The sequence below is a fragment of the Onychostoma macrolepis genome, chromosome 10, assembly GCF_012432095.1.
Source record: "Onychostoma macrolepis isolate SWU-2019 chromosome 10, ASM1243209v1, whole genome shotgun sequence".
Lineage (NCBI taxonomy): Eukaryota > Metazoa > Chordata > Actinopteri > Cypriniformes > Cyprinidae > Onychostoma > Onychostoma macrolepis.
Window position 1 is genome coordinate 6,764,133 of NC_081164.1, and position 13,262 is coordinate 6,777,394.

The 13,262-nt window shown below is 35.7% G+C and overlaps 3 protein-coding genes across 4 annotated transcripts in view; 2 read left to right on the forward strand and 1 right to left on the reverse strand.

Annotated features, from left to right (window-relative positions):
* Nucleotides 1-3,932: 3,932 nt before the first annotated feature.
* LOC131548174 (molybdopterin synthase sulfur carrier subunit) lies at nucleotides 3,933-6,036 on the forward strand. 2 transcript variants are annotated; one of them, XM_058789277.1, is made up of 3 exons: nucleotides 3,933-4,620; nucleotides 4,789-4,913; nucleotides 5,897-6,036. In XM_058789277.1, exons 1-3 carry the CDS (start codon nucleotides 4,609-4,611, stop codon nucleotides 6,021-6,023), a joined length of 264 nt encoding a protein of 87 aa, XP_058645260.1. In that variant the 5' UTR covers nucleotides 3,933-4,608; the 3' UTR covers nucleotides 6,024-6,036. The 2 variants fall into 2 exon arrangements, with proteins under 2 accessions (XP_058645260.1, XP_058645261.1); XM_058789278.1 differs by having other exon boundaries at nucleotides 3,956-4,620; nucleotides 4,792-4,913.
* Nucleotides 6,037-6,187: 151 nt separating this feature from the next.
* On the forward strand, nucleotides 6,188-8,638 carry LOC131548173 (molybdopterin synthase catalytic subunit). The gene is made up of 4 exons (XM_058789276.1): nucleotides 6,188-6,304; nucleotides 6,406-6,559; nucleotides 6,655-6,778; nucleotides 7,586-8,638. Exons 1-4 carry the CDS (start codon nucleotides 6,190-6,192, stop codon nucleotides 7,670-7,672), a joined length of 480 nt encoding a protein of 159 aa, XP_058645259.1. The 5' UTR covers nucleotides 6,188-6,189; the 3' UTR covers nucleotides 7,673-8,638.
* A 146-nt stretch (nucleotides 8,639-8,784) lies between these two features.
* The window catches only part of itga2.2 (integrin, alpha 2 (CD49B, alpha 2 subunit of VLA-2 receptor), tandem duplicate 2), a gene marked incomplete at its 5' end in the record, with an annotated part of 28,962 nt that continues 24,484 nt past the window's right edge, over nucleotides 8,785-13,262 (reverse strand). The window contains 10 exons of the mRNA XM_058790213.1: nucleotides 8,785-10,006; nucleotides 10,092-10,208; nucleotides 10,547-10,636; nucleotides 10,718-10,828; nucleotides 11,082-11,192; nucleotides 11,300-11,410; nucleotides 11,531-11,633; nucleotides 12,673-12,756; nucleotides 12,875-12,951; nucleotides 13,028-13,117. Coding sequence (XP_058646196.1) covers nucleotides 9,911-10,006; nucleotides 10,092-10,208; nucleotides 10,547-10,636; nucleotides 10,718-10,828; nucleotides 11,082-11,192; nucleotides 11,300-11,410; nucleotides 11,531-11,633; nucleotides 12,673-12,756; nucleotides 12,875-12,951; nucleotides 13,028-13,117 — 990 coding nt within the window. The remainder of the gene's footprint in view (nucleotides 10,007-10,091; nucleotides 10,209-10,546; nucleotides 10,637-10,717; nucleotides 10,829-11,081; nucleotides 11,193-11,299; nucleotides 11,411-11,530; nucleotides 11,634-12,672; nucleotides 12,757-12,874; nucleotides 12,952-13,027; nucleotides 13,118-13,262) is intronic.

Below are 13,262 nucleotides of genomic sequence, written 5' to 3' on the forward strand. Positions count from 1 at the left end.
ATAATGCACAAAATGCACCCTTTTCATTTAATCATATTGGCTTATATTATGGCCTAACTAACAATAAAGAGCTATTAGATTACTATAAACAGGCATTTTTTTAATTACTACACTCTTTATCAGCAAAGCTGTATATACTTTACATCAAACCAGACAATATGAATAGAGACAACAGCATCTCTGTGCCGTGGGAATACATACGAACTATTAAAATTCTCTGCTTTCAATGAATCCAGACACTTTTCGATTAAGATGCGTTAATCTTTTAAAGTGGCCTATTACTGTGAATTGTGACGGGTAATAATAGACTGAAGGATACGGTTATTCTAATAATAGTTGAGACAGTTGTTTGGTCCTCCTCAGGGTCAAACCTGTAAATATAGCACAACAAATCTTCCTTCAAAAGGAAGCAATCAGGGTGTTGCGTTACACCCGTCTACACTACTAGTGACGCGACGTGACACGACAAACTCCTGCTGTGAAGCTGCTGATGTTGCACACTTGCAGTGTAGATGAGTGCTTTAGCTTATCATGTTTGCACTTGCAGTTTAGATGAGGTGTTACATCAGCGACACAAATACTTATCAGACACTAGTGCTTTATTTGCTACTAGTCACTATTACAATACCGACAAGTAACTATTCCATTACTTCTAGTAACACTTTTTTGTAACTGAATTTGAAGTATGTATTGTAGTAGACTACCATGCAATAGATATATATATATATACACAGATGCCTCATTAGTGGCAGTTTCTATTGGCCGCTATATGTAAGCTGTCCACCATATTGGAGCCAGTGTTGCCAAGTCTGCGATTTTCTCACGGAATTGGGCTTCATTTATGCTGTTGTTTTTTAGTCTGTGGGAATGTGATTTTGGAGCTAACATGGCAGGGCTAGTTTTGAGCTGTCGCTGGTTTTCTTATGCAGACCTGGAAACCCTGATTGGAGCGGTCAAAGTATGTATAAACATCTATATCTACAATAGACAGATTATGCAGATTTTTGTGCTAAACTAACATAATACAAAAAGACAAAGGCATTAGCTAACACAAAATTAAAAAGTTACCATAGTTTAAAAAATACATACCACATTGCTGGTCCTGCAGATTTGCTTTATTCAATATTAAGAAGATCAGGCCCTTTCTTTCGGAACATGCTTCACAACTCCTTGTTCAAGCTCTTGTTCTGTCCAGGCTGGACTATTGCAATGCTCTCTTGGCAGGTCTTCCAGCCAGTTCTGTCAAACCTTTACAGTTCATCCAGAACACGGCAGCAAGATTAATTTTTAATGAGCCGAAAAGAATGCACGTCACACCTCTGTTCATCAATTTGCACTGGCTACCAATAGCTGCTTGCTTAAAATTCAAGGCATTAATGTTTGCCAACAAAACCACCTCTGGCTCTGCACCCCTTTAACTAAATTCACTACTTCAGACCTATGTGCCTCTAGAAGCTTACGTTCTGCAAGTGAACGTCGCTTTATTGTGCCATCCCAAAGAGGCACAAAATCACTTTCACAGACTTTTAAATTAAATGTTCCCTCCTGGTGATCCAGGCAGCTAAGTCCCTAGCCATCTTCAAGAATCGATAACACTAGGCCTCTAACACTAGCCTGCTATATTCTTTTTCTACTCTATCTGTTTTTTTATTATTTATTATATAATTTAAAAAAACAAACAAACCTTGCTACGTGTACTGCGTTAAGCTAACTGAGACTTGTTATAGCACTTGCATATCATTGCTCTTTTGTTGATTTTGATTGCTTCCATCGTCCTCATTTGTAAGTCGCTTTGGATAAAAGCGTCTGCTTAATGACTAAATGTAAATGTAAATATATGAAAACACAAACCAACACACCTGTGAAAGGTTGTCCCATTTCTTTAAGAAATTAAATCTTGGTGTTTTTCCAACCAGAGGCTGTACAATGTTGTGGCATCTTGGAAAACTCGTTGACTTTTACAGTGTTTGACGACACATTGACCGTTCCAAGATGGCAGACGCGTCGACATGTCTAGAGTGGTCAAATGTGGCATCTATCTATACATATCTATGGTACTATGTATGTATACCAGTTATAGACCTTAATTGGTTTAGATGCCATATTGAATTTGACATGGATGAAAATGAGGCTGTGAAGGATAAATTTACTGTACCAACAATGGCACACACAAAGGTCCTAGATCATGTAATTCTCACAGTTTTCAAACTGTTTTATGGTGTACTTGTCTACTGAAAGATATTTAATCAGCTGAACAACATTGCAGTCAATTGAACACACTGTACTTCTTTCCTTTGATTTTTTAATATGGTGCTACCCTGACTAAAGTTTATTTTAGTTTTACTAGTAACAATTTATTATATAGCCTACTACTTCACATAACTTATTTTTAGTTACGCTTACTGGTATCTACTATCTGTCAGTAGTAACATTTTTTTACATACATGTACTCACTATTAGATTATTTTGTCTATAGGTAAAACATAGTAGTAGGCCTACTGGTAACGTAAAACACAGCCTTCTAGTTTTAAGAAGTAAATGTTAAATTGGCTTGCCAGATATGTCTGGGTTGTATGCCGTTACCCTGCTGTCCCTCTTATACTCACTATTAGATTATTTTGTCTACTAGTAGGTAAAAGCAAAGTAAGCCTACTAGTAACCAGTGATGGGAATAATGGCGTTACTAACGGCGTTATTTTTTTTTCAGTAACAAGTAATCAAACGAATTACTGTTTTCCACGTTACAACGCCGTTACCGTTACTGACAATAAAATGCGGCGTTACTATAATTTATTATAATATTATTATCATTTTATTTTTCAGTTCATCTGAATGGATGCACGGTGTAGCTGTATTTGACGCATAAACTCTAGTGTGAAGGCGCACGACTCGCTGTCGCTTTTGTCTCACGCGCGCAAAGAAAGATACAGAGCGAGAGAATCTTTCATAACATGCAGAATTGACGCGCTACATGTAAACGATATTCTCTGTTGTATTTTCCTGTCAAAATAACGGAGTTCCTTTGGAATTCTTCAGCTTTTAAGAACTGCCGGGTTCTCTTGTAGTGGGCGGAACTAATGCGCAAAGGACAATCTCATTGGCTGGCGCTCACCTATTATCGTCCCTGTTTTGATTTCAGCAAATCAATTCGAGCGAATGCAGACAACGTGATTAATATTCATGAACCCAGCAGCTCATTAATCCTTAGTACGTTTTATATTGTTAGTAGGATTCGTAGTAGTTTTGTTATCTTATCAGTATTATTTTTATTTTATTTTTTCTTTCCTTTTTTTATAGAAACACTAAATGACAAACAATATCTTAAGCACCACCACCAGTCCTAAGTCCAGCCAACATGACAAATATGCATACATGGTTATTCTAATTACTAAAGTTCTATCATCATATAATGCTAAATTATCATAATATCATATTATAATGCTTGACTGACTGATGCTAAGTGTCAGATATTTAAAAAAAACTGTGCCATTTTACAAATATAAGCTGTATATATATATATATATATATATATATATATAATTGGTTGATAATATTTGCAATAATATATTGAATTTGATAGGTGTCTCTCACATTGTCACATACAATGTTTTATAATAATAATTTATTCTATTTAGTGTCCATTTCATTCATTGAACATATTTAATATTGGGGGCATCCAAGCTATTTGACACATTTGAACATTTTTTTTTTTTTAAAGTAACGCAATAGTTACTTTCCCTGGTAATTAGTTACTTTTATAATGATGCAACTCAGTTACTATCTCAGTTACTATTTGTGAGCAGTAACTACTATAACTAATAACGTTTTTAAAGTAAATTGCCTAACACTGCTAGTAACATAAAACTGATACTAGTTTTAAGAAGTAGGCTAAATGTTAAATCGGCTTGCCAGATGTGTCAGGGTCGGACGCCGTTGCCCTGAAGTCCCTCTGTCGGAAAATTGGGAGAAATGCACGACTCTGCAAGTGTCTCCTACCACACGTTGTTAATAACAATGACTGTGAAACGGGACATACGTTGCGCAGCTGTGGTTGCAGATGTCACTGGATTGATCGAATGCCACACAGAATTGTCTTACTGAACAAAAACAGCCATCGGCTGTTTAATAATGGCGAAACGAGCGTTTGATCTATTGTTTTACATTTTTTTTCCTGTATGCTAGCTTTAATGGTTATATATGCGCAGTTTTAGAGTCTCTAAATATAGTAACCATTATGAAAGTGAGCCTATATTATATTTAGGGACCTAAATATGTACCGGTAAGGTTGGTGAATGGCTCAGTTTGATATGTGAATTTGGAGACATCTGCTGGTGAAGGGTGGAATGAAATGCAGAGCTAATTTTAGGAACGGTTAAACATCGCTATTTCAATGATAAAAGCCCAATGAAGAAGAAGTGCGAATTTATAAGATGTAATTTTAAACGGTCACAAGGTTGATTGAGTTCCGGAATAAACAGAGCGTCACGTGTCTGTTTTCACGAGTCAGCTGACCTGAAGCAAGACCAATTGTATTCGGGCTCTCAGGAAGGCAAACCGACGCACGCGGAGAAGGGTTGAGGTTTATTTGTGTCCAGCCGATATACATACATGAATACCGAGGTAAGTCTGCTTTTCAAATCGTTTATACAATTACATTTTCTGATCAACCTCCTGCAAAGCGAAAATACAAAACGATATTTACGTAACTTTAATCAGTCATGACATTCAGTGAGTGTTTTGGTAAGTTTTATCTGACCATGTTGTTCTGATAAATATGTACACGTTAAGCAGGTGTCGGTTCTGTACTTTGCAAAAAGTGCCGAATTTACGGGACTTAAAGCAGAAAACATCACGGTTCCGTCAAACATATCATCTCTACAGCTGTGGCAGCATTTGGAGACCAGACATCCGAGGTGAATTATTACTTTAACTACGTTACCTTTGTTGGACTTTACAGATATTAAACTACAAGTCACCAACGCGATACTGTCTCTCAGTCCACCAATCAGAGACGTAATAACAGCAATAACAATAATTATGAAGTATATTTTTACACGTAATAAATATTTTACATAATTTACATATTGACGCAAAAATACTAATTATAGCCGTATAATACTTATTATTAATAAATATTTTTGATATTTTATGTTATATATTTTTATGAAGTTGGTCATTGGAAAGAGAATGTTTATGACATGTTTATATATATATATATATATATATATATATATATATATATATATATATATATATATATATATATATTTATAAGATATACAGTATATTGAATGTAATAACACTGGGCATTATATTTGCAGTGTAAATATTTCATTCATACTTTGCCCAGATTTAAAGTAATTTTATGTGAAATGTATCGCTCTACAGCATATAAATAATGCTAAGAATAACAAATTATCTACAAATTACTGCTTTGTGTTATTTTCCAATTTACAAGAGCAGAGGTGTCCAAACATTTTTAATACAAAGGATGAAAAATCAAGCTTGATTGAGGGCCATGGACCAAAAGTATATTATATTAAAAAGTAATAAATAATTAATTACACTGATATTTTTGAATGTCTTATATTTTTTAAAATCACATTCACATATACTGTTTTTAACATTTCAATGATTGCAACAACAGCAACAAAAAAAATATAAAATAGTAATAGAAATGAAGATATGCTTTAGTGGGTTTTACCACATTTTTTGTTCTCCTTCCTCTTGTGATATGGAATGATCCATAAATGCCCAGGGGCCGAATCAAAGGTCTTTGGCCCCTGGGCTCTGGTTTGGGTGTTTCTGGACTAGAGCATCTGTTCATTTTTATTTTAATTTCTATTGGTTATATATCCTCATGTTTCATTCAGAAGATGTGTGTCCTGTTCGGCAGACTCTCTGTGTTACGGGATCAGGTGGTTCTGGCCGTGCGCCAGGAGTACGTGCCTCTGGGAGAGCAGCCCTTGACCCTCAGAGACGGGGACGAGGTGGCCGTTATACCGCCCCTTAGTGGAGGCTAAAGAAATTACCAAGGTGGGTATCAAACCAACACCTCTCTGTCTTTGTTGCTGTATTTTATTTTTTATGTATATTATAATAAAACATTATAAACGCATATCAATGTTTCATAGTATACTTTATATTACAATTTATTATATAGAAACCTTTTTTTTTGTGTGTACAGGTATGGCTGCAGATGGGGGTCAGGATCTAATTATACTCACCACTGACAAGCTTTCTGCTGATAGTGTTTCTCAATCTGTTACGTGTCCCTCCTGTGGTGCTGTATCTCTGTTTATTGGTAAGTCTTTGTTATGCTGTGTTTCAATGGATCATTGCTTCTGTTTAGAGTTAGCTTTCTTACAGCTACATATTAGTTTTGTATGTGATCTCCTGTTTCAGGAACTACCAGAGATAATTTTGAGGGGAAGAAAGTGATCCGGCTTGAATATGAGGCATACAGTCCAATGGCAGAGTCAGAGCTCAGGAAGATCTGCAGTGAGATCCGGACAAAGTGGCCCAGCGTCAGACGTATTAACATACAGCATAGACTTGGGTGAGTCTCAGAGCTTGTTCAGATAATGGAAGTTAATCACTTTAACATCATTATATCTAAAGGATATTTTCTGCGTTTTCCCACCGTGTCCACAGTGTGGTTCCTATAACAGAGGCAAGTGTTATAATAGGGATCTCATCACCGCACAGAAGTGATTCCCTGGAGGCGGTGAAGTACTGCATCAACACACTCAAAGCTACTGTGCCAATCTGGAAGAAGGTCTGCATAAACATGTAGAACATGAATAAGATACAAAAAAAAGACCTTTTGAAAGGGGGTACTGTAAAAATTTGTCAACCTTGGGAGGTCAGATTAAATGTGGCACATTTAAAACCGATTTGTATGATACTATTAGTCTAGTCTAGTAATAAGCATTAAATAAACACTAAAAAGACATGGATGTTACAACTTAAGAATAAATTAATATAACAGCAAGTTATAAGCAAGTCATTTTTGTTAAACTTACATTTGCAATAAGTTATGGCCAAATTAATCACTTTTCCTGACAAACTTGGTAAGAGGGTTGAATAGTCAAGTTGATAAATCTAGTCAACACAACAATTTGTGTAAATAATGATAACATGGATGAGTTTTGTTTGTCTAACCTTCATAAGTGAACATGAAATGTTCCTCTAAGAAAGGTAAACATTTAATCATTAGAATTAGTTAGATAACTGTTTTTAATACAATGATTTAAAAATAAATTTAGCATATTGTCAAAATCATGACTTTAATATCATGACTTGTGGTTGTAATTATTGGATATTTGATAAGATCAAAATCTGGGACAGACTCAAAAAACAGACATTTCTCATATAAAACCCTCTTATACTTTAAGTATAATTATTATCTTTTACGTTTTCAAGTAAACATAATAAGGTTATAACACCCTGTTTGTGGAACCCTTCCTTTTTTTATAATAACTTGTAACTTGTAATTATTGCCATCAAAGTGTAAAAATTTATCTTCATATATTGCATTGCACAATTGTTTGGAACATGTTTGTAATTATTTTGTTCTTTTCAGGAAATATACGAGTCTGGGGAGCCGTGCTGGAAAGAGAACAAGGAGTGTTTGTGGGCGGATGCTGGGAAAGATCCCAAACAAAGTTGAACTGTTAACTAGCAAACGAGCTACAGTAAATCTCATGAAGCATCAAGAGGTTTTTATTGAAAAAATACAAAGCTCAAAGTTTTCTTGTAACACCTGATGAAACAAAGATTTTAATCAAATGAGCATATTCTACTCTTCACTTGAATAGAAAGTCTTAAAAAAGTACCAGTGCAAAATCATTATGTAAACATTAAGAGAAATCTTTGTCGTCTATGATGCCTTTGATTAGACGGGCCTCAAAGATTTCCAAAAAATGTCACATCACAACATCAGTAGAAGTTAAACCCTGAATTCATGTAGCAATATACTGACAACACTTTCATATACATGCAAATATGTTTGACATTTCAGAATATTTGACTATATATAATGCTTAGATCATTTGTTAATGCAGTAAAATAGTTTGAAATGTCATTACACATTTGCGGATAACATTAAGCTGTATTTGTTTATAAATGGTGTTAGTAATAAGAAACAATGCAGACAACACTTTTTAAAAAATTAACATCTTGCATTATATAATGCACATCATTTGTTAATGTAAGATTTAATGTAAAGTTTTTAAAGTGTTTCTTATTACTAACTTGATTCATGTGTGCAAGTAGTCACCATAATTCATTTTCTCGTGCAGTGTTAGTCCATTTCCCTGATGTGTTGCATACAGTGGCACTGCTTACTACTGGAGTTATTTGCTCATGTTTACATAGTATGGACAACAGTGGCAGCGGTAGATTTACAGAATCAGACTTGGTTGACACCGCCTGCTTTACCAGTGTATTGCTGCTTTGGGCATAAAATGTTTTTGTGTTTGCATTTTGTTATTGCTGAAATGGTCTCACTACAATTTTGTGAAGGCATCTTTTCACTGATATAATTTGGAATATATGCCTGGTATGCTTTAGAAACTTTGGGAAAACAATTTGGGAATTGTAGTATTCAAGTATATAAAATAAATGATCAAATGTGTTCAATGAAGTTAGTCAATGACTCAAAGGTACATTTACTCATATGCCACCAATTATCTCTTTAGGACTAATATGTATGTTAGGGTATGCATACATCTTAAATCTTTGGCAAGGTGCGTGACACGAATTTCATCATCAGCTGTACTGTACGCACATTCAGCCCAATTTTTCTTAACCATTTGTGCAATATAGTTATGGGGAGTCAACGCCTAAAGCTGATTCCTTGACTCTAAATAGCCATAGTCTTGGGGTCAACTCTAGCACAGGAATCGACTCGTTGTCGACTCCGTTGCTGTGTCTGAAATACCTCACTCATTCACTAGTCCCTATATAGAGCTTGCCAGTTGAGTGCACTATACGGCAAGGAGTGAACCAAATGAAGTCAGGAATTCGGACACTGACTGCACTGGATTGATACAGAAACAACTTTGTCACGATGCCCTCTCCCGGTCATTATATTAATTTGAAGAATATATTCTCTTTTTTTTTGCATTTAAAGGTGCAGTAGGAGATCTTGGAAAATGTTAACTTTAGCCTGATAGCACTGAAAACGAATGTCCCACCCTCCCTGCAATCGCCGTCCAAAGCCACGCCCCTGCACGCATATACACTCACAGACCAGAATACCAGAGACAACATTACTAATACTACTACATCACTACTTAACATTACTAATAGGCTACATCAGCGGTTCCCAATTCCAGTCCTCGCAAAGAAGCGAGTGTAAGGAGCATGTCAATCGGAACACAGTTCATGCACAGTAGCGTGATTAGGCACCACGCAATTGCGTTGAGCCCCGCGGAACCATTTTTTTGGACCGGTGCGTAATTGAGTCAATACCGGAGCAACTTTAGTTTAAATGAGTACAAAGACATTTTTATCACTCATAACTTCTGAAGAGAAAAAGCGCAGACACTGGACAAGGATGACTCTTTCTAGTGCACGTGTCCAGCGCCTGTGTTCGCACACGCTATCAAATGGAGGATGCTTTGAAAAGCTACATGCTTTTTCACAATAGTCAAAAAGATCTAGCTGAATACTAACTACTCAGGAAATTAATGGAAGTGGCAAGACTGCCAAAAAGATAAATCAGCATTCAAGTCAAGCAGGGGAAAAAGACATACGAAAGATGAATGGGTTTTGAATGCCAATATTTGACTTGCTGTGCTGAAATAAATTTGTAAAAACCCAGTTTGCTCTTTCTAGCCCTTTTCTGGTTATTAGTGTCAGGGAAGGAAGCAGTGATATTGCCAAATGAGTCTCGGCAGATTTCTTAGGGTGTCTCGCTGTTTTCCTGCAGTTCCTGATTTTCCGTTCCATTCTCAGCTGCGTTCATCATCGGCTGATACTTCCTCTTGAAGAATCCAAGCTGAACGCAAACAATACATGGATTTTTAAAGAAGACAATGACAAGATGTAGACCAAATAAACATTAAAACAGCAAAATAAAGTACCTTCCAAAGCAATGCGACGGCAAGAGCCAATAACAACAGGCCGCCGATAACACTTCCTATAATGGCGCCCACTGGAACGTCCCCTTTAGCTCCAGGTTTGCTCACTTTGACTTGAACCTGAAATCAAGTGTTCAATTGTAAATTTAACCTACATTGGGTAATGACTGGTGATCCCATATGGCAAAAAATATTTTAAATGTATGCAAAATATATGCTGTAAACAGTGAAGCTCAATGAAATATATTTTTGAAATTGAAAATATATGTAGTTTTAACCATCATATACCAAAATATATTTAAAAATGTATTTCAGGACAAGAAAATACATTTCCAATTTTACAGTATAGGCTAAACAGTTAGAATAAATGAAAAATTTTCATGCTGGTTGAAATGTTTTTTGTTTTGTATAGGATGTGTCACATATTTAAGGCTTGATCCGGCTTGATTTGACTGTACCTGCAGGTGTTTCTGTTCGATGAACAGCAGCTCCGGTTGAGACGTCTCTATATCAGCTCTCACAGAGAGCACGGTGTACAGGAAATCAGCCTGTAATGAACAAACAAACACTGTTAACCCCAATATTAGCCCAGAGTGATGCAAGAAAAGCACTGAGATGAGTTTATTTACCATTGCAAAAGTACCATTCCATATGTTTGTCGTTACATTCACATAATAATCAGTCTTCTCCTGGCCCTTCAGGACGCATTGCACTGAGCGGCATGTGGTCGTTTTGCAGTTCTGTGGATGGTGAACAGATGATCAGTATGGATGGAAATGAAGACATCCTGTTATTTGTAATCAGAGACAGCATTAGTCATCATGCAAATCAACTTCATCTAGATCAAATTAAAAACATTATTACACAAATAATTATTACTGGGTACATACATACTTAATTCATTAGTACTTCCTTTGTGTGTCAAGATCAATAACAAAAGCAAATGTTTTTGGCAGTCAGGAATTTTTTAGATGAAGATCCGCAAGCACTGACCAGTTCATCTGTTCCTCTAAAACTCTCCTCTTTGAATCGGGCTGTATAAAGTTTTTCGCTGATCTTAAACGGGTCGATCAGTTTACTGTCTGCACAATGGATTTTTTCAGCCTGTTTGTAGGAAATATCATGTCAAATCATTTCCACATGCACAGGCAATGCGTTCGCTCATGTTTATGATGGATTGTGTGTAAAAATGTGAGGTTATGGATCCTCACAGGTGAGGTTTTAATGCTGGTCGTGTAGAGGAGAGGATTTCCAGCTCTGGTGCTGTTGGGCAGAGAGACAGTGAGGTAAACCAGGCTGACTGGGACAGTTCCTGTAGAAACCTGGAGAAATAAATACACTCACATCAGCACTACCATGAACTTCATTTTCAAAGCAAACCAACAGATGGTGGTAGTGAACAGCCTGAAGGATTCATCCGTTTCACCACCACATGAACTCACCTTTAAATTAAAGTTAAAATCTGGGCCGATGTCCTTGAAATTCCTCACTGTGGTTGTGAAACTGTGCTCTTTTTCAAGTAAGTAAACATCGATGTTTGATTCTCTGAAGAAATTAAAAAATATATAAAAGACATTAAGTGAGAACTTTTAGTCAAACATTCTGATGGGTTAAAAGTTTTGTTTAATAACTGGATATCAAGTAGAAACATTGTTGGGGAAAGCTACTAAAGTAATGCAATGCAATATTGCGTTACTCCATCAAAAATTAACTAATTGTGTTACTTATCTACTTTTTATGGAAAGTAATGTATTACATTGTTTTTGCCCAGCTCAGGTGACAGAAAGTAATGCAAAAGTAAAGTAACTTGTGTTATTTATTTGAAAAAGTAACTTGCATTACTTTTCTAGTTACTTGAAAGAAGTAATCTGATTACGTAACTCGCGTTACTTATGTTACCTCCAACACTAAGCAGAAATGCACATATATTTTAAATAGAGGTTTTGAAAGTGATGTATAATAAACGATTTCTGATATAATGCTCATATTAATTACAAAGCTATTCAGGATATTTCACAAGCAATGTTCCCATACTTCCCACACTTTCTAACAATTAATAACCCAAATAATTGTGAGGTCAGTGATATATTTTTGTTTATATATATTTTTATAGTTTTTGAAAGAAGTCTCTTAATATACAGTAAAAACAGCAATATTGTGAAATATTACAATTTAAAATAACTGTTTTCTATGTGAATTTATGTTCCAGTGAAGCACAGCTGAATTTTCTGCATCATTACTCCAGATCACATGATCCTTCATAAATCAATCTAACATGCTGATTCGCTACTCAAGAAACTTTTTTTCCCCCTTATTTGTTATTATTTCTTCTTGTTATCAATGTTGAAAACATTTGTGCTGCTTAATATATTTGTGGATTTTTTTAAAGATTCTTTGATAAATAGAACAATTTAAGTATTTAACAGTATTTATTTGTTACTTTTGATCAATTTATTGCACCCTTGCTGAACAACAACAGAAGTATTAGTCTAACTGACCCCAAACGTTTTAGCAGAAGAAATAGCTATGTAGATGGCAGAATGCAGAAAACTGAAGAATTGCAGAGAGGTGTTTCATGTCTGACCTGCTGAGGATGATCTCAGAGTTGTACTGGACAGGAATGGAGACAGAGATCTTATTATCAGCGGGAGTTTCCTCTGTGCTGTCACTGCAGTGCAAATGAACCAATAAAACAATGATTTCTGCAATTCTCTAAATAGCTTTTGTAAGAAAGCATCTGCACAGCGATGAAGTTGTTAAAAAATGACCTGGGTAAAACAGTTTACCTTAAAGCTTCAAAGACAACATTGGCATCTTTTTGAAGCTGATTCAAGTTAAAGTCAAAATTGACCACAAATGTAACCTGTGGAAAACATACAAAACCATTACAATCACATCAGTCAGATATGAACATTAATGCTCACAGATGTCTGTCTCACCGATTGGTCGGTCCTCAGCGCTGGATAGCTCACTTGGCAGATGAGTGTGTCTGATTCTTTCATCTGAGTGCACTTCACCTCCGCTCCTCGGTCTGCAATATCAGATTGAATAAGCAAAACATAGCTGTTTTTCAATACAGAAATGTGTGTGTGCCATGTAAGCAAAATATGCAAATTATAGGCCTATTGCTTAAATTATGGTTAGAATATTGTATATGCGAGAGTTTGGTGAGCC

Bases quoted from the DNA above. Each gene is read 5' to 3' on its own strand.
- LOC131548174 (XM_058789277.1), top strand. The intron at 4,914-5,896 runs GTGAATTATTAC...CCTGTTCGGCAG, and splicing joins TTGGAGACCAGACATCCGAG to ACTCTCTGTGTTACGGGATC.
- LOC131548173 (XM_058789276.1), top strand. From the start codon at position 6,190: ATGGCTGCAGATGGGGGTCAGGATCTAATTATACTCACCACTGACAAG. The intron at 6,305-6,405 runs GTAAGTCTTTGT...CTCCTGTTTCAG, and splicing joins TGCTGTATCTCTGTTTATTG to GAACTACCAGAGATAATTTT. The intron at 6,560-6,654 runs GTGAGTCTCAGA...CCGTGTCCACAG, and splicing joins AACATACAGCATAGACTTGG to TGTGGTTCCTATAACAGAGG.